Source organism: Lepisma saccharinum, chromosome 25, assembly GCF_977018435.1.
Source record: "Lepisma saccharinum chromosome 25, izLepSacc3.1, whole genome shotgun sequence".
In the NCBI taxonomy this organism is placed as follows: Eukaryota; Metazoa; Arthropoda; class Insecta; order Zygentoma; family Lepismatidae; genus Lepisma; species Lepisma saccharinum.
Window position 1 is genome coordinate 43,615,053 of NC_139253.1, and position 26,086 is coordinate 43,641,138.

At 38.2% G+C, this 26,086-nt stretch overlaps 1 protein-coding gene across 2 annotated transcripts in view; it reads right to left on the minus strand.

Annotated features, from left to right (window-relative positions):
- The window catches only part of THADA (Thyroid adenoma-associated protein homolog), a 212,528-nt gene that overhangs the window by 128,204 nt on the left and 58,238 nt on the right, over nucleotides 1–26,086 (minus strand). The window contains exons 1-3 of one of the 2 annotated variants that reach the window (XM_083111407.1): nucleotides 7,897–8,072; nucleotides 4,225–4,322; nucleotides 3,220–3,344 (exon numbers count right to left, since the gene is read on the minus strand). In XM_083111407.1, coding sequence (XP_082967533.1) covers nucleotides 3,220–3,344; nucleotides 4,225–4,322; nucleotides 7,897–8,011 — 338 coding nt within the window. In that variant the 5' untranslated portion in view covers nucleotides 8,012–8,072. Of the gene's footprint in view, nucleotides 1–3,219; nucleotides 3,345–4,224; nucleotides 4,323–7,896; nucleotides 8,073–26,086 lie in introns of those variants that run through there. The other variant, XM_083111408.1, reaches the window with a different exon arrangement.

Here is a 26,086-nt window from a genome sequence, read left to right on the forward strand (position 1 = left end):
CCCTTTGAGAGACAACGCCTGCCACAGTGTTTTTCACTGGGTGACATGTGATCAGCACACAAGTCATATTGCCACTGATTTCTGGCTTTTGAGACAAAGTGGCTTCACAATTATGCTCATGGTGCTGGTTAGATAAACACTGAAATTTTGAGTTCTCACCAGATATCGAACACAATACTTCTGTGTCTATATGAGCATCAGTAACAGTTCACTTCAACAAGATGTGTGTTGTCATTTTACTTAAGGGAATGCAAGACAGTCTCCGCCTGGCTTTTCCCTCCAAGTCAGTGTTGCCAACTTATCTCTCTTTGAGCCTGCACTCATTTGCCTGTGAACTGGGGTGCCCACCCCGGGCCTCACTATGATACCATCACTGGTTCCGGCACACACAGACCAACTTTTGCCATGATTATATATTTTGCATGTCACGTGATATTGTTATATTGGCTGCATCGCCCCATCCCCCTCTTATATCCCCAGCTACTTCTTTTATAGGGCAGTGTTGACATGAAATTGGCATAATATTGTTATCAGGGAATCCTTTATTTTCGATTTTGTACGACCATGAGATGGGTGATGCTGCCGGATCTAGATGGTGAAAATTAAGAATAAATTGTCATCAATTTAGAGTTAACAGTAATAGCAGCACCCCACCCCTTTGACAACTAACATTACTCTAGGAAGCACTTCGTAAATCTAGCTCTTTGAAAGTAAGTTTCAACTCCATTTAAGGTGAAATTTAGCTCTTTTATGAGCACCAGGTTTGGCAACACTGCCAGGAGGCAAGGAGAAATGCATTGGGCATATGGGAGTATTTTTTCATTTGTTATCTTGGGAATATCATACTTCCAATGGGATAGAAAATTATGTCAATTGGAAGAGGGCAGTTTGAAGAAGTGATTGACCAGCAGAAAAGTCGAAACTCCCATTTGATTAGCCGTAACTTGATGTTGAAGTTGATTCCCATAAGGAATACATGCGATTCCGAAAATTATTATTCGTCATACTTTACAGGTGGTATCTAGCTTAATAATCAACTTTGAAAAATGCTTCGACCTACCACATGTGGAGAAATTCATACTCTCTTGTACCACCACGTCTTTCATCAGTAGCATTACCCATTCCGACGATATTCAAATAAATGCACACATGGTGCGTAACTGTATCTCCTCTCCTTAAATGGTAGAATGGTAGCAGAGTAGATGTTCTGCAAGAGCAGAATACATCCTCCATTTTACATAACTGTAAAGTATGACCAAAATTCAAATATTAGCATGAATATTCCTTTGCAAGTGTTACTGAAACAATTTTATCTATCACTGTCTCTGCGATTAGCCCAGAAGCATATATTCAGGGTTATATAGGCTATCTGCGAAGCCCAGTCTCTGAAACCAAAATAGTGAGAAAAAAATAAGAATAACCATTTTTAAGAGGAAATCATTAGCTATAAATTTGGTCCAGTGACTTTGGGATGTAAATCACATAGTTACTTATTTGATGTTATTTGTGTCAGAAACCAACTATTACGCCAATTCAAAATATTAAGTAAGTAATTGGAGCTTTATAATTCAATTAGGATTCAAGGTAGCTCCATTAAACAAAAAACATAATTTAGCAAATTTTCTGCTCTGACATTTCGGTTATCTTCACTTTTTGTATACAATTTGCCATTTTCGAGATATTATTTTTAAAACTTTTCAAGGTGAATTATAGTGCCATTGTTTTTCAAGATGGCAGCGCTCCTACAGGTCAGAGTGATAAACTCTTCAAAATCAGATTCTTCACATTTTTGTACTATACAGGCAGTTGGTTTCATTTCTGTTGCAAGTAGTTCCCAAAACGACATTACTTTACTAGACTGTAAGGTGTTCACTGAATGTAGCATATACTACTGTCAGATTTTTCTATCCCTGTTCAAAAAGCCAGGGAAATATTACATTTAACTGCATACCTTACCTTATTCCACAAAAATTGAAGATATGTTTTTTTAGGACACATTGTGTGACCTTGAAATGAAGATATCAATATTTTCATATGAGACTATTTTTTATGAAAACTATGCTCCCTTAGCTTCAAAATAAGTCCAAGATGAAAGTTATACTGTAATTAGAAGAAAAGTTATGATTTTTTTTTTGTTGATCTTGTAAGCATAAATTTGACATTTTTTATGAAGTTGGAAACCCTGCTGTACGAACACAGTGTATCACTGATTGCTAAAATTTTACACATGTAAGTTGCTTCATGTCCCCTACTATCCCACCAAATTTTATGAAAATCTGAGATGGTCGGGTTGAAAACTTCATTTATTGTGATGATTTGGCATGGAATAACCCATATGCAGTGCTCGAAAAATTTTCTTCAGAGCTAGGTGCCAGGTCTGAAAATGAGGCGCCAGGAAACCACCTACTAGTAATTGTGGATACTATAAGAAGCTGAGCCAGCCCCTGTGGTAGAGTGGTTAGCACATTGTGCTACGATGCCAGGGGTCCTGGTTTCGAATCCTGGACTGGGCTTGGATGTTTGTACGTGTCCATTCATCAATTTCATCATATCATCATTCATCACCATGTTTGCAAATTAGCCAAAAGTGGCACAAAAAGTGAAGTAAAATAAAGCAAATCAATCAGTCTATAAGCTGAGCATCACCATATTCAAAACATCACTAAATTATGTGAGAAAGCTGGAAATGGGGGGTTGGGGAACAAAGAGTAATAAATTGTTACTGATTCTATAGAATGTTCAACGTTGATAAAAAAATAATTTGCTAACTTACGCTGTACTGCAATTTGAACTTAGAATCTTGAAAGTTTCGTACACTAAAACTTAAAAGAATGGCAATATTACAGCAAAAGTACAGTCGCCAAGCTGAAATTTTTAGTCGCCATGGTGACCTGGCGACCAGGATTTTTCGAATGTGCCTGCCTGCACATATGTGCTAATTTTTTAAACGAACAAGACATATTTAGTTTTTTCAAAGTGATTTTATGTTATTTGATTTGATTTTTCTTATTTTCTACTACTTTGGCTAATTGCAACAATGAAGATGGGTGATGATATGATCAAATTGACGAAGGGGAACTCAAAAAGAACACCCATGCCAGGATTTGAACACAGGACCCCTGTACTATCCATTCCACCATGGAGGGAGGTCAGCTGATTTTATGTTATATGAAGTTCCTGCATTAGCAAATCAAAATTACAGCATATTTACTTTCTTACCTTGCAATAGCATACTTCAATGGGCTTTTTGGTCCTCCATTTAAAAACAAATAGGAGAATAATTTAATATAAAAGTGCACAACATTTTCATCAACTCCATGGTTATGTGCCAGGGACTGCATAACCTGAAATTAGATGCAAGATAATTGTAGTGCCTAGTAGAGAAAAAAAATCTTAATTTAACTTTTGCTTTACTTTACTAGAAAACTATAATTACCAGCATTATCAAGAAAGTAAGAATATATCTATTGCTAATTGATGTATACCACTATTAATGAAGTATTTGCTGTAGCAGGGCATACTTCTTTGCATCTGTTAATCGTAGGATTATGATGCCTGTAATGCAAACCACGTGGTAATAAAATCTCTGATCTTGTTGTCATTGTGGAACACCTGGTCAGCAATAAAGGATTTGAGGTAGAGGAAGGAAGGGGAGGAAAAAACCATGGTGCAACAGCCCTTGAAGGGCCAGGGTCTGCCAGAGCTGCTTTTATTATTATTGTTATTATTATTATTGGGTGATGCATGGTCAACACTTCAGGTCCCACTGCCACTCTTTTCTGGTTTTCGTGACTGGAGCGACTACTTCTTCTTTTCAAGTAGGCCCTCAATTGTCCTTACGGCACTTGATCAATGCCAAAATTTTAGGGTTAATTGCCACTAACAAGTCCCGTACAAAACTCAATTTCCCAAGCCGTGCCTTCTCCTTGTAAGTCTGGGTCGGTGGGTCTGTTACTTGTAGCTTTCGCTACCCCTCTTTCGAAGGCACACTGGCTCTGACAATGAAATATCTGATACATAAAACAGTCCAGTGTCTCCAGTATAATGTATTTCCTCGATTGCACCACAATTTATGCCATTTTTAGAAGGCATTAGGTTACCATCATTACATGAAGCCTAAAATTAATCTGCTTTGTCATCATTGTTAAACCTGAAATTAATGTTTCAACACATAAACTGCTTACGGCTTATTTGGAAAACACCAGTAAAAAATTAAAAACATACTCTTTTCAGTACTCCAACTTGTGCTTCTGCTGATGTAGCATTATGCAGTGTTCGCAATTCTTCTGCAATGGAAACATTGAAATCTTCATCCAATTTCTCTGTGGAAAAAAAAAGTATAAATATGTAACATACATAAACAGAAAAAGTAACGGTTCCGATTGTATTATGATTTATTCCAAATTATCCTAGCAGGAAGACTGTAATGGTTCTGATTGTTTCATGATTCATTTCAAATTCTGCTGGCAGAAAGACTAATTATCATAGAATTTTGGAAATCATTGTCGCACGAAATATGAACCTTCCTTAAAGCAATGAGCACTGTTTGGATTTGAAGAAAAAACTTAAAAATTATCTTACGCAAGCATGCGCGCCATGGACAAGGTATTCTCCATTGACAAGCGACTGTAAGTGTCGTACAAAAGTGGGAATGAATGTAGAAGTAGATCGGAACCATAGTAGAATGCATTTAGGGACTTTATTTTGATGTTAAGAGAACCAAACCTGACCTGCCTAACCTAACCATGAAAGCATATATTGAACAAAATCTGGTAACAGTTCGATATCGGCACAATGTATTTCTTCATTTTTACAGAAGAAAGTACTTACGGAAATGAGTTTCTGTAGCATTTTCAAAGTTCGTGGAGATATTTTCCTTGATGTTGGAATCTATTTCACTGGGAATTCATGTATTTTTGAAGAGAAATCTCTCTCCGACACACAATTGCCTTAGCTTTCCATTTCCTTCCTCTATGTAAACCTTATGTTGCGTACGTTTGATGACGTAACCCCCTGTCAGTGTTTCCAACCATGCCATTATTTTGCAAGATGATGACAATTTTAACTATGTTTGCCGAACCTAACCTAACCTTGCCATGCATGGTTCGTGAGGCTATTCATGAATGGTTTGTGGGGTTAAGTGTGCATGGTTCTTGGGTCTATTCATCCTAACGCAACGTAACCTAACTATGTTAACGTAAAGTACAAAATCAGTAACACAGAAGTAGATATTTTTCGATGAAGAAGGTTGGAAACACTGCATACCCACTCATGATCCACAACTCTAGTCAAGCTGTGCCCGCCATATTGTGTGTTATGCAAGCAAAAAAAGGAAGAACAATAATTACTCCTAATGCGAAAAATTGAAATTATTTTTGTGGAAAAAGCATAATTCCACCTTGAAGAATCTTTCGCAATGCAGAATATGTAAGTACGAATATTAAAAAATGATGAATTAAAATTTCAGTATCCGCCAAACGTCTGAAATTCCGTTATTTTCTTCTTTTTTCACATTGGTACTTACGTATTCTGATTTGCTAAGGATTCTTGAAATTGGCATTTCGTTTCTTTTTCATGAAATATGTTCAATTTTCCACATATCGAGTAATTATTGTTTGTTCATTTATCGGTTGCGTCATACACAATATGGTGGGCAAATCTTGACTAGCGTTGTCTATGATCACTGGATGTGCAGTGTTTCCAACCTTCTTCACCAAAAAATACCTACTTTGTGTTACATATTTTGTAGTTTTTCCCAGGTTCAAAAACCCCACGAACCATGCACGGATAGCCCCACAAACCATGCACGTAGCCCCACAAACCATTCATAAATAGCCCCACGAACCATGCACGGATAGTTCCACAAACCATTCAAGGATAGCCCCACGAACCATGCACAGCAAGGTTAGGTTAGGTTTGGTTAGGTTAGGCAAATATAGTTAAAATTGTCATGTTCTTGCAAAAAAAAATGGTGTGGTTGGAAACACTGACCGGGGGTTACATCATCAAACGTATGCAAGATTTGGTTCACGTAGTAGAAGGAGATAGAGGCAACAGCTTCCGTGCATTGAACAGACATTAATCTTCAAAAATACATGATTTACCAGTGAAATAAATTAAGCGATGGGAAAAAAAACTTCCACGACCTTTCAAAAGTGTACGGAAAGTCAGTTCGGTAAGTACTTTCTCCTGTAAAATTGAAGAAATACATTTTGCGGATACGAAAATGTTACCAATGACGAAATAAATGAGTGAGAGGTGCTGTGCCCGTATCGAACTGGTAATCGAAATCTTAAATAATCGCTAAAACTTCGCGGGGTAGCAGTTCGTTATATCGGGGACACTTTTCTTCAATATTATGCAGTTGTTTCCATTATGTACCTGCAGATGGTGTGAGCGTCGAAAGTCTCGCCAGTGTTTCCAAACGTGCCTTTTTTTACAATATTTTTTTCTTTTTTTTTAACTATGCTTACCTAACCTAACCTTGCCAGAAATGTTCCATGGGGCTATCATAAATGGTTTTTGGGGTATCCGTCAACGGTTCGTGTAGCTATCCGTCAATGGTTCGTGGGGCTATCGATAATGGCTTTTGGGGCTATCCGTCAATGGTTTGTGGGGCAATTGTGAATAATTTTTGGGACTATCCGTCAATGGTTTGTGGGGCTATCGTGAATGGTTTTTTGGGCTATCCGTCAATGGTTTGTGATGACATAATGAACACGAAAGTAGGTATTTTTCGGTTAAAAATGTTGAAACACTGCATACCCACTCCAAATCGACAAAACACAAGCACGACGCGTGATGATCCACAGCTGTGCTCCCCATAATGTATGTTCCGCAAAAGAAGAAAGGAACCAAAAGAATTCCTCGTAATGTGAAAAATCTATGTTATTTTCGTGTAAAAAGCATAATGGCCCCTTTAACTATGTGCCGCAATACCCAATTTGTAAGTACGAACCATGAGAAATACAAAATATCAGATTGTAATATGTGTCCGATATAACGAACTGGGTAGTAGTTTACTATGGGGGTGACACCTATAAATCATAAGGTGAAATAATGCATTTCTAACTAAGATAATGTCTATTTCTTACATTTACGAGTGCTTACTGTTACTTGTTATTTAGATTCTGTAACACACATTATGGCGATAGTGAACTGGTTCATCGCGCGTTGTGCGAGTGTTGGCGGCAGCAGAAACAGCGTATGGGACAGAGATTTTCACAGAAAATAACATGTATTCGCATTAAAATGGATCAAAATTACATTCACGAACTTCCACAACGCTACAGAAAATGATTTCCGTAAGTACTTTCTCCTGTAAATTTGAAGAAATCCGTCACCCCCATAGTAAACTGTTACCATGAACAGTTACCCTCCGCGGTATGTGTTAACAGAAGTAAGTCGAAATCGAACCATGTAAAAATTGCATTTGTAGCATGATGAAATCGCAATAAAACAAAAGGAACTTGGGCCGTTTTTTCCGTTGACAAAAGCGACTGTAAGTATCGTAGACTAGTGGGAATGAATGTAGAAGTAAATCGGAACCTTAGAAGAATGCATTTAGGGAATTTATTTTGATGCTAAGAGAACCAAGCCTGGCCTGCCTAATCTAACTACGAAAGCATACATTTAACAAAATCCAAAGTGATCGCTAAAACTCCGCGGTATCTGTTAACAGAAGTAAATAGAAATAGAACCATGTTAGAATTGCATTCGTAGCATGACATTGCAATAAAACAAAAGGAACTTGGGCCATAAATTTCATCCCCAGTGAAACATGTATACCAACATAGCAACTGATCTACCACGCTTCTTACATTAAAAATATTGCAAAATAAATATAACGTGTATCAAGCGATATCAATAATTGTATCTGACAAGCTAGCTGCCTACCTGCTTCTACAAAATAACTTGGCTTTATCAGTACAACCATTTTGTCAGATTTTGAATAATTACGATGCTTTGATTCGGATGAGATGCATCCGACTCTCAGCACCAGGGAATTCATTTAATTTAATGTTTTACCACTCTGTGGTTTTACTTTCGAGTATTCGTGCTACAAGTACATGCGTAATTCACGTATATTTACAAAGACGATACTACAATTTGTCCCAGAAAGTTTTGGCAACAGCGAAATAATAACCACAGAAATTTGGTGGTTATTAATTTATATATTTTCATTCATGATAAAATATACGAAATAGGAATATATATATATATATTATTCTTTAATTTAATATAAACCTTTTTATTGTCAATGGGTTTTCTTTTTCTGTTCTCCGCCACTGGACAACCCGTCATAACTGGACGCTCATGTTGCCAACGGGTGTATCTATTCCGACTCCTCTCTCCCAACTAAGTTGAGTGCTATAGGTAGCGCAACTTCGCCGTGTCGCAGTGGATGACGAGTTGAGAATCACAGATTAGGTTGAGAATCGTCTGCTGCAGTGGGCTGAAACAAGTACCTTCCCCAGCGTTGCCAACCTTTGTACACGATAAGACCCCGTACGTACGTACGTACGTACATGGCATACGTCTCCAGGTCCGTACGCTAAGTTTAAGAATTTATTAGAGAAACCCCCCCCACACACACACACACACGCACGCACGCATCAAAAATGTTGACAAACTGCATCTAGAACTTACAATTTCATATTTTTGCCATGATGGTCGCTTTTTATTATTATTATTATTATTATTATTATTATTATTAAATATGTAAGTAAGCTCCGAAACAAATGGCACGTTACAAATTCTGGAATATCTTCCCAGGATTTCCCGTATTTCTGCTGTCTCATTGCATTTGTTGTTCTTACCTTTCTGGAAGATGACGGGCGAGAATCACTGTTTTCTGAATCTGAACCCATTTGCACTAGTACAAAATGCACACGAGAAAGGACACAAATGAGGAACAAATGTTACGGAATGCCCGAAACACAATCTTTTCGGTCCCCACAGTTGAGCGAGTAATAAGAACATGTTTCTTTGGGCCTTGGGGAGAGAAGGGGGAAGTCTTTTGTTCTATGTCGATTGGATTGTTGACGTTCAAGTTCACACTCCGTGCGACAAAGCCTTTGAATGTTTTGAAGTCCTGGCAATGCCTCGTTCTCGAAAAGATTGATTATTATTGATTAAAATGCTGTTTTAAGTCCACTTTATGCACAGATAGGCTAATAAAAGACTGGACCTACAGTTTAAAGTGGGATCCGAACCTCGTGCCTCCACCGGGTATCACAAACGGGACCCCTTGATTACAAGGTGACGCTACCACTGCTCCATCGGAGAGGCCCTTTCTTGACGAGAGTTAAGGTTACCATACGTAACGTTTTGACCGGGACAGTCGGGGTTTCAGAGTCGTGTCCCGGTCGTCCCGTCAATATTATTTAAAAGCACTATTTGTCCCGTTTTATAAAAGTTTAGGAGTTAGCTTGAAAATCAAGCATAAATTTGAAACATTTCCTGTACTGTTACATTTCGTGATAAGAAAAAGTTGTATTATTTTGTGGGTGTTCCGTTATTCGTAGACCAGTGCATAAGCGTGGCCAAGAAGCGAACATGTAGTTTCAATGTGGATTTGCAACAATAATGTAAATTAATGCTTCTTGAAACAAACTCCAAAGACATATCTCGCTTTGTGTCAGATTTTTCGGGGAGTTTTATGAACGGTAGGTAAAGTATAAAGCTGTTCTCATTCACTGCTCCATAAACAATCGAATAATAAATAATTCTGACATTTTTCAACTTCAGTATAGCGCAAACATAAAATGCTGGTCAGAAGGGTGATGTTATATCGAGATTATAATTATTTTGACAACAGGAGATCATATTAAATTATATTGTATGTATCCTTTATGAGATTTGTGTCGCCCCTGTCAACACATGCCTTTTAAGCACTAAACTATTCAGTCTATGTTATAAAAATCTATGTTGTTAAGAATTAGTGTTGAATATTTTCTCTAAAGATTTTAGATTTCTTTCCATAAAAATGTTATTGTTAATGTTACAATAGGTAATGAATTGTTTAACTTAAATCAGGAAAAAATGCTGAAACTATAGAAATATAAAACAACTATGTAGTAACCTTGGTAAATTGTAAACAAAATTATGATATAAAAGAGACGGGACATTCTCCTGGTCGCCGAAAGGCTGATGGTTCAGGGGACGTTGGATAATATCTTGCTTCAATCTTCGGATTGGCTGGTGTACTTGTGCTCCATTTGGCAGATATTCCACAAACCCAACTCTGAATAAGGCGTTCTCCTGCATCATCAAAAAGACCAGGGTTATAAACCTAGGTACAACTAATAGGTTTAGACCTACAAGTTGTATCGGGTGAACTGTCTGTTTGTAAAAAAAAGAAAAAAAAAGAAGAAGTTTGTATATCATCGGAAGTTTAAATAAATCTCCTATTAAGAGATCTGGATGATCTTTTATTCCTAACCAATATAGGATAATTAAAAATAAATCCTGCCCCACAGACCACGCAAGAGCTTGGTCCTACTAACCCTAAGAAGCCTTTGAGAAGTCCGATAAAAGGGTTGTAACTGACTAACATAAAGCCCTAAAGGCAGAAGGTGCGTGTCAGATTCTTACTTTAATAGATAATAATAATATGTAACAATACATTAATGATAACAATAATTTTATAATTAGACGTAACCAAATTTTCAAGAGGGATTAAACTGACCTCATGAAATTCCCGTACATGTACGGTTAGCAACGCTGTTCGGGTACGCTGAAATGTCGTCTGCTCCACCCCGCCATTTTGAAACAACAGAGTTGAAGAAAAGTAGCGTAGGGAAAGGGAGTTGGGAGAGTTGAGCCGCAAGTGCATCCACTGTGGTAGCGTCCCAACAGTTGCGGAACTGTTGCGCCGAGTAGATACGGCCAATATCCACGAACGAAAAAACACTAGAAATGACTGAACTTTCATTAGACAAGAAAAGGGATGAACACCGAAAAACACGGCGCGGCGTTACGAGCCGGGAGACGGATGAATATAAGTTATTTATAAAAAGCAATGTTTAGATGCTGCTGCAAAGTACCCCGCCCTACACACAAAAAAATAGTCATTTGTAAGGGATCCATGGGATCAAAACCCTTTCTCTTCGTCAAAACGTTTCCGTGGATGCCGAGAGCCTCTCCGGACGGGAACTTTTCACGCGCAAGCTTTTCAAACTTGCTGTGTTTTACAAATAATAATAATAATAATAAATAAAGGTAGGTACAACTAATTGAAGACTAAAATTGATAAACGATGTAAATGCCAAAAAAAATCAAACACAGTTTTTCACGTTAAATTGTCAAAAGTGCCATGCTTTATAATGTGGTAAACGTGAAAAGTGGCTGGTAGCCCTCTAAGTAGTTCAAAAGAGCGTGTAAAGAGGTCGCTAGTGTAAATGTCCCTGCGGGCTGATTTGGTGAACGATGGAAGTGCGAAGCGAGGTTACTGAAAATCACAAACAATAAATTGAAAAAGAACGAATACAGGGTGGCTCAATAAGTCACTTAACACCCTCAGTACAAGGCCACTGCGGCATGGAATGTGAAAATGGCGATGACCAATCATTGCCTGGCCAAGGGGGAACCACATTGACGCCACCCACACGGTCAGCGGCCATCTTGATGTCCGCCATCTTGAATTCAACTTTAGAATTTTAAATGGGAAGGGGGTCGTGCGACATATCAAAATGGGCTAGAATTTCACGAGAAATGCAATGGTGAAGGATTTTTCGACGTATCTTTAACCAGTAAAAAGTTATGACTGAATTCTTGTACCAATTTGCTCTTTTGCGAGGTGTTAGAAAAATGCCTTAAAATTTGTTTAGCGCATCGGTAATGCATCGAGATCAAAGTGACGTCTAGGGAGAGAAGTTCGCATGCCATTGCACACGATTTTAATCGGATACATCCATGAAGAGCTGCACATTATGAATGGTTGTCGCGAACAATTTACAGTGTGACGCTTCCATTGAATTAAAAGTCCTTCACAGTGACAAGGCTAATGTTTATGTTCAGAAGGAAGTTCATAAACACAATATTCGATGCTTTTTATCTGATAACCCATTTTCGACAGATCAAAGCTGAATGGTTAGTGCTGGTAAGTTAATGATGTTGCGTGCTGTGTGGAACACGATTGGTTAGTCAATTTTCCATCAACGGAACCTTAAATGCTTAGGGCTACTTGGATTTGTTAAATAAACAGTTTTTTTTCATCCTTGCTTATGGAAGAAGGTACTTTTTACAGAGTTTTTTCAATAGGGAAGAACACCAGAACACTTATGGGAACGTTATGAACCTGTTTTTGTCCAAAGTTAGTTATCAGATTACAAGGGTCGCATATTGTGTTTATGAACTTCCTGTACACTGTAAATTGTTCGCGACAACCATTCATAATGTGCAGCTCTTCATGGATGTATCCGATTAAAATCGTGTGCAATGGCATGCGAACTTCTCTCCCTAGACGTCACTTTGATCTCGATGCATTACCGATGCGCTAAACAAATTTTAAGGCATTTTTCTAACACCTCGAAAAAGAGCAAATTGGTACAAGAATTCAGTCATAACTTTTTACTGGTTAAAGATACGTCGAAAAATCCTTCACCATTGCATTTCTCGTGAAATTCTAGCCCATTTTGATATGTCGCACGACCCCCTTCCCATTTAAAATTCTGAAGTTGAATTCAAGATGGCCGCCGACCGTGTGGGTGGCGTCAATGTGGTTCCCCCTTGGCCCGGCAATGATTGGTCATCGCCATTTTCACATTCCATGCCGCAGTGGCCTTGTACTGAGGGTGTTAAGTGACTTATTGAGCCACCCTGTATAACAAGAGAGACCACTGTGTGTAATTTAAATAAACAATATTAACAAATAAAAAAAACATTACAAACAGGAATTTATTATCTCAGGTACCAAAAGAGGTTTCACGTTGAGGGTGAGTGAAAATCGTAAACGTTGTAAGTTCCAGATATGTGGGAAAACAGTTTTTTGCGATTTCCAAACACGTTCGCTTTTGGCACTTACAACGTTTGCCACTTGTAGTCCTCAATTGTTCTACAGAAGATATGAAATCTTTTTATATGGGGCTGTTCGGAGTGTAAGGGGCGACCTTCTGCTAAGGCGCCCAAAAGTCAACGTCACTTCCACGTAGTACACCCTGGCATGGGCGTATATATAGTTCACGTAAGGGGGTGTTCAACTTTCGGTACAATTAGGGTTACTATATTTCATAAGTGAAAATCCAGGACACTACTGACCGGTACAGTAGCGTACGCAGGATTTCATCAAGGGGGGGGGGGTTATTTCTAAAACTTTCTCCAAATTCACATTACCATTGTTTTATTATACTTTAATTCAATAAAAATAATAATAATCACAATTAATTAATAATACTTATAATTAATTAATTAGCTGAATTACTACTAATACCACTACCAATATTAAATAGTAGAGATCTACATAAATATAGTATTTATGAAAACAATAGAACGAAATTACTTTCTAGTCATTCGATTTCTATCAAATTCTGGGAGCATTTATTTGTTTTTTTGTTACGAAATAATTGTCTGGTCAACGAGGTGAGACATTTTAAGGATTAAGAAAATCCATAAAAACAAGAAAATATATTAAAATAAATTGAAATAATCAAAGTATGTAACTCATCCAAGGAGCTGCGGTGGTATGGTCGGTAGAGTGTCTGACAATCACGCGTGAGATCCGGATTCGATTCCCGAAATTGGTTGGAATTTTTCCGGCTTCTTCCCCGCATAAATGTCCCCGATAATTCACACCTGGTTTGTCTCCCTGTTCTTACCAACAAAATATTTTACAATAGTTAAGCTTCTTGTCATTTGAATAATTGTCTAGTCAACAAGGTAAGACATTTAAAGAGACATTCAAAAGTGCTGCGATAAAAATACAATGGGAAGACGAACTGGTGACTGTATTCTTGCCCGCCTAGCCTTTGTCTATACATTAGCCTCTTACAACGAACCAAGAACTTTATTTTGTTAATTCTCGTTGTTCACACACAAAAAAAATACAAGTTCGTTGAACACTGGCGTATGTAGAGGGGTGGCCGATGGTGTTCCAGCCCCTAACGAAATTTTGAGAAAATCAGAATTTTCAAATTAAAATCCGCTAAGAACTTTAAAAGATCAAAATGTGTAAATGCGAAACCTCTTTTCAAGTGAGTCCCGATTACCATTTTTGACTTTGAATATAATTTTAATAGACTGAAAAGCTCCAAAAATACGAAATATTTTATTATGCATCCTGGCCTCCAAAACGAAGCCATATGTCCACATTTACTATTCCAGTCCCTCCCGAAAAAAAAATCCTGCCTACGCCAGTGTATTGAACATTGTTGCCTCTGAGATAAAAAACATTTTTCTTCTCTTTTAATCATAGTTACCCTCATATTTTATTTTCAAGAACGCGTGTTTATTTTCAAGTCATCACTCTGAAAGACGCGTGTGTTTGGAATGCTGTGCGTTTCTCAAGCTCCATGGAAGTAATAATTCAAATTATTATTATTAGTAGTAGTAGTAGTAGTGGAAGTAGTAATAGTAATAGTATTGTCCCAGATCATTGACAGTGATAAATTGGCCATTTAATTTTTTTCAACAGCATTTTTCATATTTCACAACCTCAAGGGGGGGGAACCCCCCTTGCGTACGCCACTGCACCGGTAGCTTGTTAGGGAGCGGTGGGGGGGGGGGGCTGGACCCGATAAAGTTGTATGTATGTACAACATAATTGTCATTTACATCCCACATTTTGTGGGAACTTTATTTGAACAGGCTGAACAGATAGGCACCCAAGCACTGACTCCTTGTAGTAAGCAAGTTACTATAAAATGGAAGAGAATCGTAACTGAAATTCAGCACCGCTAGCAGACGGCGGCGCCATCGTGAAGTCAAAGAAGTTTGCAGGTCCTTCTTGTAACTCGATAACTCATGTATTATGGAGAGGGAGCGGTTCATTTGTGCATCCCGAAGAAACTATTCGGGACACCGGGACAAATGATACCATTCCAGGATTGTTCCTGAAATTCCCGGACGTATAGCACCCCCAGGTATGAACTGGCTATCAAAATCCACTCTGCCACCACATGAAAGGTCACAAATTTATTAAATTAAGTCTATCTACGAACTTCTAACTTCTCTACATAAGATTAGCAGATAATGCTTTTGAAAAAGCTAATCCCAGCTTCTCTTTTAAAAAACAACATTAGAATTAGTCTTTTTCTCCTTGCTACAAAATTGAAAATAACATAATCGGTGTTATTTTAATATTCGCATGTATGTACACTTAACAGTGCAGGGTCCATTAGTCGAGAATTTTTTCCCTCTCCCTTCCTACCTTCTCTGTTTTTCTATCTCTTTATTCTTCGAATGCCTGTTGAATTGCGAGGACGTTACCTATTTCAAACTCTTAATGTTGAACACATCCTCTCGGGTGTTGAAGATGAAACTGGCAGTGTAGCCAAGACCACCAACAATTTGTGCATATTTGAGTACAAGAGCTTGTCACAATTTTCCACTGCCTACAATGCAGACCCTGGACATTTCTTTTCAGTTACTGTTTGCCAAATTTTTCATTCAGATTTGAAAATGTAAAAAATATCAACCAGGCCATCCAACATTTTGACACTGTTGGAATGAATGAGGAATAGACTTTCATATTGGAATAAGTTGTTGCAATTTTTTTATGTGTTGACTGTGTTCAGAGAAACTTTGGTTCATTTCTATTACAAAATGGTCCAAAAATGGACAACAGTAAAGTTTCTACTATTAGTGTATACGATTTCACAAGTCACTCTACTTAGTATTGATTCTTTTCTGTCCTTATGTCAAACAACTTGAGAATGTTTCAGTATTTCCCTGGCTTTCTTGCACTGCATTTTTAAAACCAAATTCCTTTGAGAAGATTGATTTGCTTTATTTTACTTCGCTTTTTGTGGCACGTTTGGCTAATTTGCGAAGATGGGGATGAGTGTGATGACATGATGAAATTGATGAATGGACACCCACAAACGCCCAGGCTGGGTTTCGAACCCGGGCGTCATAGCATGATGTGCTTACCACTCCACCACGGCGGGCGGCTTCTTTGAGAAGACTCGAGGGGAAAAAATTATAACTGATTTGACAGTCTCAATATCGCAGAAATTCCACAGAAATGGCCAACAGCCAGAGTCAAAATATGTGCTGAACAATGTACACTTCTCTGGCACTTCACTGAAATTATCTATCTCACCCCTTAATGCTACCACTCATTACCTCAGCACCGTCATATCCTTCACCAACCATTTTTTTCTAAATCCACACACACCCAATCCAGAGAGAGTAGAAGTATTAATAGCTGAAGCTAACCCAGATGCAGTTACAATCTCCAATAATAGAGACAAATCGGAAAGAAACTTTTCCATTCCGATCTAGACTTTCGGAAATGATTTATCGACCCTTCGGAATTATCAAACTGTTCAGAAATTTCAAATTATCAAAAAAATTAGAACTGATGAATACTTAATTCTTGAATGGTAACAAACCATATCGAAATGAAATGATTATATTCGCACTATAAGTTCACAAACAGCTGCTTCGGGCAGAAATTACATGTAGCATTATAGAATTTGCGAGTATTTCTGAGTATATTCCAGAAAAATTCCGAAACTATCAGGAAATTGCAGACATTTGCTTTGCAATCCCATCTGGTGTGAGGAATTAATCTCTTCCCCATCCGTATCCCGTTCTATATGCTTGTAACGTAGGGAAACAAAATAAGTTTGAAGAAATTTTTACGAACAAGTCTCTGCTCATAGCGAATAGAACAGGTAATCTGGCAATTTTACTGAACCAAAGGGGGGGTTGAACCCGTTGAACTCCCCCTTAAATACGCCCATGCACCCTCGACTGCATATTGCACACTAACGAGGCTCTGGCAACTGGCCCTATCACCAGTATAATTCTGTGTTGTCCTGTGTAATGTCATTGTGTGTGCTGAGTGTCCCTTTACAGTCTCAGCTTTTAACCGGTCAGAAAGTTTTAATGTTTTACCTAACGACATTAAGTTATTTTAGTTATGTCACAATTGTGTTCTTATACATATATGTTTTGGATAAGGTAAGGGGCTGGACCCCGTATAACGTGACAGCTGCAAAATAGCCTTTAAGTGCTGACGCACCCAAAATTTTTAATTCAAATTCAATTCTATGGGACTGTTCATTGCTAAACTTTTCCGATGCCGGCGCCACCCCTGTTGTGTCCCTAAATAATTTCGTTCGTCATTTGGTTGCGCTAAGCTTTTCATTGGAGCGCGATTGGATGGCTATTCAAACGTTATTTTCAACGAAGGTAAGAATTTCTGGTGTAAATCGATAATTAAAATGGGTTTAGTAAAGCTTTAAGATTATATAGCAAGTCATAAGTTTCCGAAAATTGCATTCTCCTGAAACTAAGAATTAATATATAAAAGCGCAACGGCAGGGTATCTCAAACGGGCAAAATGTTTATGCACAAAGAGCACTAAACCTGACGTAATTTTGGTCGTTCCTAGCTGCCACGGGTCGATAATACAAAAAATCAGATTTTTACACTACGCAATATGTGTTTTTCTGGTTGCGCGTATATGTAATTTAACGGCGGGAGTTGGAATCGGAGAAAGCACGAGAAAATTACAAAATTACAAAAAAATGTATATATATTAAGTGCGTAAGTACATGATATTTATTATTATACACTATGACACTATGCCCTATCCGATAACTTAATACTCACCCATTTTTTTCGTTGTATTTACAATCAGACACTTTCCCTCGTATTTTCGTCCTTTTTTTTTTCTTTTTTTTAGAAACAATAATTTTAAAATTACAATTCCTGTAAATATGAAAGCCTTAGAGGTTGCGAGACATGGAACAGAAGATAATAATTATCATTCTCAATAAATGTGTATATATAAAACAGAGGACCATATTTACTAGTCATGCGGAAAAGTATATCACGTAAAAAAAATAAAAAAAGAGTCGGTTATTAAAAAAAACTTTAAAAATAAAAGTACAGTCCCGCGGAATTTTTGATTGATTGATTGATTGATTGATTTAGTTTATTTTACTTCGCGTTTTGTGCCTCTTGGCTAATTTGCGAAGATGGGGATGAGTGATGACATGATGAATGGACATTCACAAACAACCAAACCCGACCGGGATTCGAACCCGGGACCCTTAGTCCCGCGGAATTATTATGCATTATTCCTTACCGGATTCACAACAGTAAAGCACTTAAATTGTGAATATTGCAAGTGACGTAAAGAAGTGCTGTGCAAATTTTAAGGCTTTTTTTTTTTAGTTCCGATATCTTTTCTGTTGTTGACGATCGTATTTTTACAGCACTGGGAGAACAATTGCCCATCAAAAGCGTGGGTACACAACAGGGGGATTACCTTAAGCAACATGTATACGAAGTGAAGATTCGTGATCTGAAACATCTACGAACGCGTATCGAGAAAAGGTAACGTGAAATCACCGCCGAATATGCTACATAGCATTGGAAATAACATGACGTTACGCCTCCAAACATGTTTAGAACTTGGTGTAGGTCTAGTTCTATGATTTAGTCTATGATGAGGGACTTGTCGGACACCCTGTATACATAAAGAGTGCAAGTGTAGGCTAGAAATGTATCTTGGTGAGTTGAAGCACCCGACTGAAATTCGCCCCTCCGAACTGTCACTTCTGGATCGCCACAGGTGGAGGCACATGTAGTGGTAGGGATCCCAATTTAAACTGTAGCCCTAGCAGCGCCAAGGGAGGGCCACAGTGGTCCATAATAATAACCGTGGCGTAACAGCCCGTGAGAGCCAGTGCCTACCTATCGCCTGCCAAGAGACACTCCCACCAGGTGTGGAAGATCATCCAACCAGTTGTGACGTTTGGTCAGCACGGCGAACCCACAGTCGTAGCTGTAGGTTTTATATGACCGGCTACGGTACTCATAGCTCCCCAATTTTCTACCGGTCCCATGCACAGGCCTAAATCTCAGGAGAAAAGTTGTTACGCTTCCCCCAGGAGACTCGAATCTACGCGCGTTCCGTAGCCGGAACCCAAAGCTTGCGCCTGAGGTTCTGTCCAAAAGGTGCAAAGTACATACTTGAAGTATGTTTTGACGGAAGTGACGTCACCTAGTACAGTTCGAAAGCGTCAAGAACAGAAGCACGCAAGGGGTGACCTTCCACGTAGGCGCCCAAAAGTCAACCTCACTTCCACGTAGTGCACCCTGGACTAAAGACTAACGAGGCTCTGGCGACTGGCACTATGGCCAGTATAATTTTGTGTGTGTTGTCCTGTTTGTTGTCCTTGTGTGTGCTGAGTGCCCGTTTACGGCCTCAGCTTTTAACAGAAGTCACAACATTTTAACATTTTTAGCTATGCAACGCTAGAGTTGTTATTTGTAATGATAAGGGGCTGGCCCCCGTATAATGTGACGGGAGCAAAATAGCCTAAGTGCTGACGCTCCCAAAATTTTAAATTCAATTCAATTCAATTCAGAAGCACGCAAGTACGCAGCTCTCAGCGCAGATGCTTGGTGACTAGGTCATGTGATATCCACACTCGTTGTTCATTTGTTTTAAATCGCGGAGATAGATGGGTCAGCAACACAGATTAGAAATAGGTTTTACAGATGGGAATGTTCCTATACCTCCCGTGGAAATCATTTGTCGTCTGCTAGCGTGCTTCTTCCGCCTGTCGCTGCAGCGCTAGTATCGCCGGGAGCGTGACGTCACATGGTTCCGTCATGCCGTTACCATGGCAACGCACAGCATTCTCTGAACCACCGTTCGTCTGCTTGCTTTCGGAACCACCAATCGTCTGCTTTGCGTTTCCATTTTCGCAAAGAAAGCCTTTTTCGTTCGAAGAAATACGCCAATATTTATCTTTTAGACAAATAAATTTATTTTTATCGTCAGAACAGTTTCACTGCGGTTATATACCGCTGCGCTGGATTGTGCCAAGCAGGACATCACACATGTGCATTAGTTTGAGATCTCCTTTAAACAGTCAGGGGAATGTCATTAGTACATAAATCACTTGTCTTGAAATAGTTTGGTTGTGGCTCAAACTGAACTGCTGCATCTAAACTGGGAACAGTTGTGAAGTGCCACTTCAGAGTAAAAGCAGGGAAGCAGATATTGCACATCCTCCATTTTGATTGTTGCTAACCAGTTGCAAATCTGAAAATAAGAACAAATGTTTATTAGTTTTGAAGTTTAAAAAGTCAAGCACATAGCACAAATGATAATTAATTTAATTACAAAGACATAAAACAATTCCCCCAGATTACCATACATATGTTTGCCCACAAACATCTTTCCTCTCCATTTTTGTTGAAAAATGAGGGAGTTGTTCCTCCTTGCATCGTAAGCCAACATTGCAAGCTGGGCACAAAAGTAGAGAGAGAGAGAGATGTGAAGATAATTTGCAGAAAGCATCACACAACCAATTTCATTATCACCATCTCATGCAAGCCTTGACTAAACACAAGTATACATGGTAGAATTTAAAATTAGCCAATATACGCAACTTTCGATGATAAAGGAAATATACAGAAAAGGCAGTTTTTTTTTTGTTTTTTTACGTGGTGCAATTATGGACAAAACAGACGAAACATTTGGCATTTATTCAAAAAGGACATCGTGCCGTGACTGTGCACACAGCTTTCTTTTTAGACAATAACGGAAACATAAGCCCACCCTCAATTTTGTTGCAAGATTCGACTTTTACTAAAAAGAAAGGCTGTTTCGAGCTAGTACACGTCCAAGCACGAGGTGAACATGAAATTAGGCAAAATAAATATTATTTTTACTGTACGTTCAATGGTATCAGGCATAGTTGTAAAAATAACGGCAACAGTTTACTATACCAGAGACGGATTTCTTCAAATTTACAGGAGAAAGTACTTACGCAAATCATTTTCTGCAGCGTTGTTGATGTTCGGTAATGTAGTTTTGATCCATTTTAATGCGAATGCATGTGGTTTTCTACGAAAATCTCTTTCCGACGCGCTATGCTGCTGCCGCCATTTGCTTTCTGCATGAGAGCACAATGTTTCATGTGTTTGATGACGTAAACGCCGTAGTCAGTGTTTCAACCCACGCAGTCTTTTCGCTATTAGATGACGTGTCGTTGTCCGTATATGCTAAATTGAATTAAAGGAGTGCTAATGGAACCTAACCTAACAGGCCTAACCTAACCTAGTAGGCATACCTCGTCCCCGTGATGGTTTGTGGGGTTATCGTCAATTGTTTTTGGGGCTACCCGTGGATGGTTTTTGGGGCTAACGTCAATGGTTTAATAATTACTCTTTATGTCAAAAATTGAACTTTTTTTCGTGAAAAAATTTCGTGGTTTTTAATTTTTTTTTAAATTTAGGTATTTTTCGGTGAACAAGATTGCAACACTGCATGCACACTCCAAATCGACAAAACACTGAAACACTGGCACAACGCGCGATGAACGGGTAATCTATCGCCATATTGTGTGGAAATAAGGAAGAACAGTAAGTGCTCGTTAATGTAAGAAATATACATTATTTTCGTTAGAAATTCATTATTTCACCTAAATAAATGTTCCGCAATGCAGAATAGTACGTTAGCAATGTAAAAAAAAGTGCGAAATAAATCATTGACAGGTGTCTTTGGTATAGTAAAGTAGTACCAAAATAACTTTCAGAGTTAGATAAATTTCTGATAACTAGTTCTACATAGAAAAAAATATATAAACTTTTATCGTACATACCTCGCCAGATCTTCGGAAATTTTAAACGTTGAGAACTCTCGACTTCTAGCTGCATTACGTAACATGTTTGAAAGATACAAATCCACCAAAGAACAAACAAACTCGAGGAAAATCGGCAAACACTATATAAGAAAAACTCATTGCAGGTTCGACGATATAAAGACGTTGCCAGTTAAATTCAAAACTCGGTGCGTCGGTAACGCGTAGGCTCTCCGAGATTCTCATAATTCCCGATATTCACACAAGTTCCGAGATTCTCGCAAATCCTGGAATTCGAGCTTCGTCCGCCTGCCACGGCAGTTCTAGTGTCGCCCCAGTTACCGCAAAAGCCGTCTGCTTCCCCCGGTTGGTCAGCAAGTTGTGGGTTAAAGTTCTTCTAATGTGTGGAAATGTATGTGAATGAACATTTGAAAATACTATGTGAATTCTATGGTTAAAAACAAGTGTTTAAAACGCGAGTTCTATCTACTGATGGTATTTGGCGCTGCAGTCGAAGTGCAATTCGAAAGACAACACTTCCAGTCCACGACTTGAAGACCGCACTCCAAGACCATACTCGGAGGATGCTCGCTTCAAGTACGGTCTTGCACCTTTCGGACACTGCCTTAGACTGCCACGGTGCGGGACACACAGTGGGCCATGGACCAACCAAAATCAGGCCAGGCCGGCTCACCAGTCAAAATGTAATATTTTTCGAAATTACAATTTTTATAGAGACCATGAGTATGGAAAAGTTTGAAATAATTTTATCTAAAAAAAAAAAGACGGTGGTACAAGAGGAGGCAAATTTTTATGAGTCCGCAGCCTTTCCCCTCTTAGCCTTAGTATTGCCACTGTAACCATTAGTTACAGAATCACTTCAACAGGATAACATAGACTGTAGTGATAAATAAACCATCGAAAAAAAAGAATTAAAGAATGAAATAAAAGGTTGATTTCTATCTACATGAAAACAACAAAATCACAATTTTAACAATAAATTATTTTTTAAATATTTCTCAATTTTTGTTACATTTGCTTCCTGATGAAAGCACATTTGTGCTTCGAGGTCACGTGGTTAGCATAGGCGTAACTTGAAGAATGCAATTTGGGGCCTAATTTTGAGGGGTCAGACTCAGAATCTAACCTGGCGCTTAACTTTGTGGGGGAAGAGACTCGCTTGAAATGTCTTCCATCTCAAAAAAATAGCGCCCAGGATATTTGATAAATAACTGTGATGTTTGGGAAATCAGAAGTATTACTCTTTATTACTTTGCACCTAAGGTCTCCTTACTTGTAAATTTTAATAAAAGTGATTTTTTTGGAGGGGGAGGCAAGTGCCACCCGGAAAGTTACGCGTATGGTGGTTAGCGTTGTCCTCTTCTCCACCCAGAGGCACGTTAGAGGTGGGCTTGTGATGGCATAAATCTCCTTTCAAAACGCGTTTGTTTTTTTGTTTTTTAAATGGTTTAAGTTGCAAAATGTTAAACTGGAAGCGGGAAAAAAATGAAAGCATATATCTCCCTTACGAAATTTCTGGGCAAATTTCTTGCAAAATAAATTCCACTACTATCATGTAGTACACAAACGTGTCGCTAGATGGTGTGTCAATGATGTTTCTCACAAACATTTCTTATCATAACTTCATGTTTTTAAGTTTATCCACCGAGGCATGAGAGGCGCCACCAGTTCTGATAAAGGCATCTTCCCTTGGTTACAGCGCTGTACCTTGGTTGAGGGAAATTTCTCTCAAAGCAGACTATTTCAAAGAAGAAAAAAGGGAAATGTGTAGATCAGTGTATACAATTTTGGGGAATTTATATTCTGCGAGATTTTTTTTTATAGCTATAAAGTCCATCTATCCAGAGCTGTTAACAATTTAGCAAAGTTCATGGTTTTAGTTTGTAAAAGTATCGTGTTGATAATACATTATAAAAATAAGTGTTAAAAATGCAGTGGCGTAGCGGCAGGGTTATCTATGTTATCCTACAATTTTTATAATTTCAGAAATTTAACAGATACCTAGGTAGTGCCGCTTACATGGGAAATATCGATTTACGATTGGATTGAGTTGGTGTTTTAAGTCCTCTTTATGCACAGTAAGGCAAATCGGGACTGGACCTACAGTTCAAAGTGGGATCCGAACCACTATGTACCTCCACCGGGTATTGAACGCGGAACCCTTTGACTACAAGACGACGACGTTACCACTATTTTTTATTTCCCTTTTAGAGCATACAATTACAATATTGTTTTTTTACAAAAGTAATACAAATTGTGTTATTCATAAATTACCTTTAAAAAGTTGGCATAATGTAATTTTCTATATAGTCTTGAGACATTTGGTCATATTCTTGTATTAGAGTCAGTCCAAAGTCCAAATAATTATATTTTTTCCCTGTATGAAATAAAAACATTAGGTATTGTGCTATTAACCATTGAATTGATTTTGGCTTTGTACATGGAAAAAAATGAAACTCTGGTAACAAAATGTATTTTGCTAATACTTGGTTTGGTGAAGTACGACAATTTTTTACTGAGCATTATTCTTAATTCTGGCAATGCAATGGCTGCTTTTTGCATTCTGTGATCTTGTGAGTAATCGAATCTGGGACATGACAATTATAACTATTTGGAGAATTACTAAAGGCGAGTTTATAGCATCTGTCTGCTGTTACACTTATGAAAAACTAAATATGCTGACCAAGGCAGTAATTTATTTTATTAAAAACATAAACTAACGTAACGTTTCAACCTTCTAGCAAGGTCTTCTTCAGACTCTGTATCAAGTACAAAAGTAACCAGATACAACAAGAAGGGTAATATATATACACAAACATTACTACTTTACATTACATTACAACTTTCTAAATAGTCTGGAGGGAGTAATGTTTGTGTATATATATTACCCTTCTTGTTGTATCTGGTTACTTTTGTACTTGATACAGAGTCTGAAGAAGACCTTGCTAGAAGGTTGAAACGTTACGTTAGTTTATGTTTTTAATAAAATAAATTACTGCCTTGATCAGCATATTTAGTTTTTCATAATCATGGAAACAAGGCTTAATGGAGTTATAACTGTTACACTTACTTGTTGGATTACTTTATACTATATAGATAACGCCTTTTTCGTTAGATGTGTCGCCATTACATTATTCCAAATTTGCTTCCAATTACATATTGGATTTTCTCTTTCAATTCGGACAGGTGTTGTATATATGCAGTAAGTTGCTCTCTGTACATATGTTTAACAGAAGGAATGCCATACGTATGTTGCACAGTTCTATAAAATGTATGAATAACAAAGTCATTATGGAAAGTTAATTCTTTGGGAATGATTTTTATATCCATTGGTGCTGTTAATAGTATATATTTTAACAAGGTAATTATTTGTTGCGTAGTGGAGTCAATAGTAGAATCCCACTACGCCATCGAGGAGGCCCGTATCGATTTACAAAACAGACGTGGCTCAACAAAATCAATTCGAACTTGAAATTGTTTTAGACGAATACTGAATACTGAATAGAGAGATGTTGTTTCTGTCGTGAAACTCAGAACGTGTATTCACAGAGTTAGCTCTTGGACACCACAAATTACTTTACGGCATTTATTATTATTTAAAATGTTGTATAGGCTGTCGAGCTGGTTCCCAGTAACAAATACGACTACTGTACTGACCCAGCCATAGGGGGTTGGACAACTTGACATGTGAGTTGCAGATGGCCATCAAGAGGGATAAAAAATCCTTATCTCACACTTTCATATACAACGTTCGTCGTAAACTTAAGGCCAAAAGAGAGGGTTTCCGTGAGGTTCTTCCCTCGGCGGCAGCTGGGAGCACTGTTGCAAACTTAGCTCTTTTGGAGCCAGATCTGGCTCTTTCGTGCACTCGTTTGGCTATGAACTGGGGCGACCGGCCCCCACGTCCCATCGTGATGCCATCACTGGGTCCGGCGGACATAGACCAATTATTGCCATGCGTATACATTTTGCACATTCTATTCCGATGATAGCCTATTGAAATAAATGCACGACTGGTGCGAAACTGTCACTCTTCCCCTTAAGAGAGTGTAAATACAGTTAATTCAGTTGCTCAGCTAGCCTGTTTGTTATTGCTGCACAAATCAAACTTTGATATGTCACGTGCCAGTTCCTACGACACAATGAAAAATGCAAGGAAGAACTGTGTCCCGAGAGCAACGATAGATGGCAGCACGCCATATAAAGAAGAGCAGAGTTCATTATAGAAACTAGGAGCGGAGAAGAGCGATTATATATATTATAGTAAATGAAAAATATATAAAGGGAGAGTA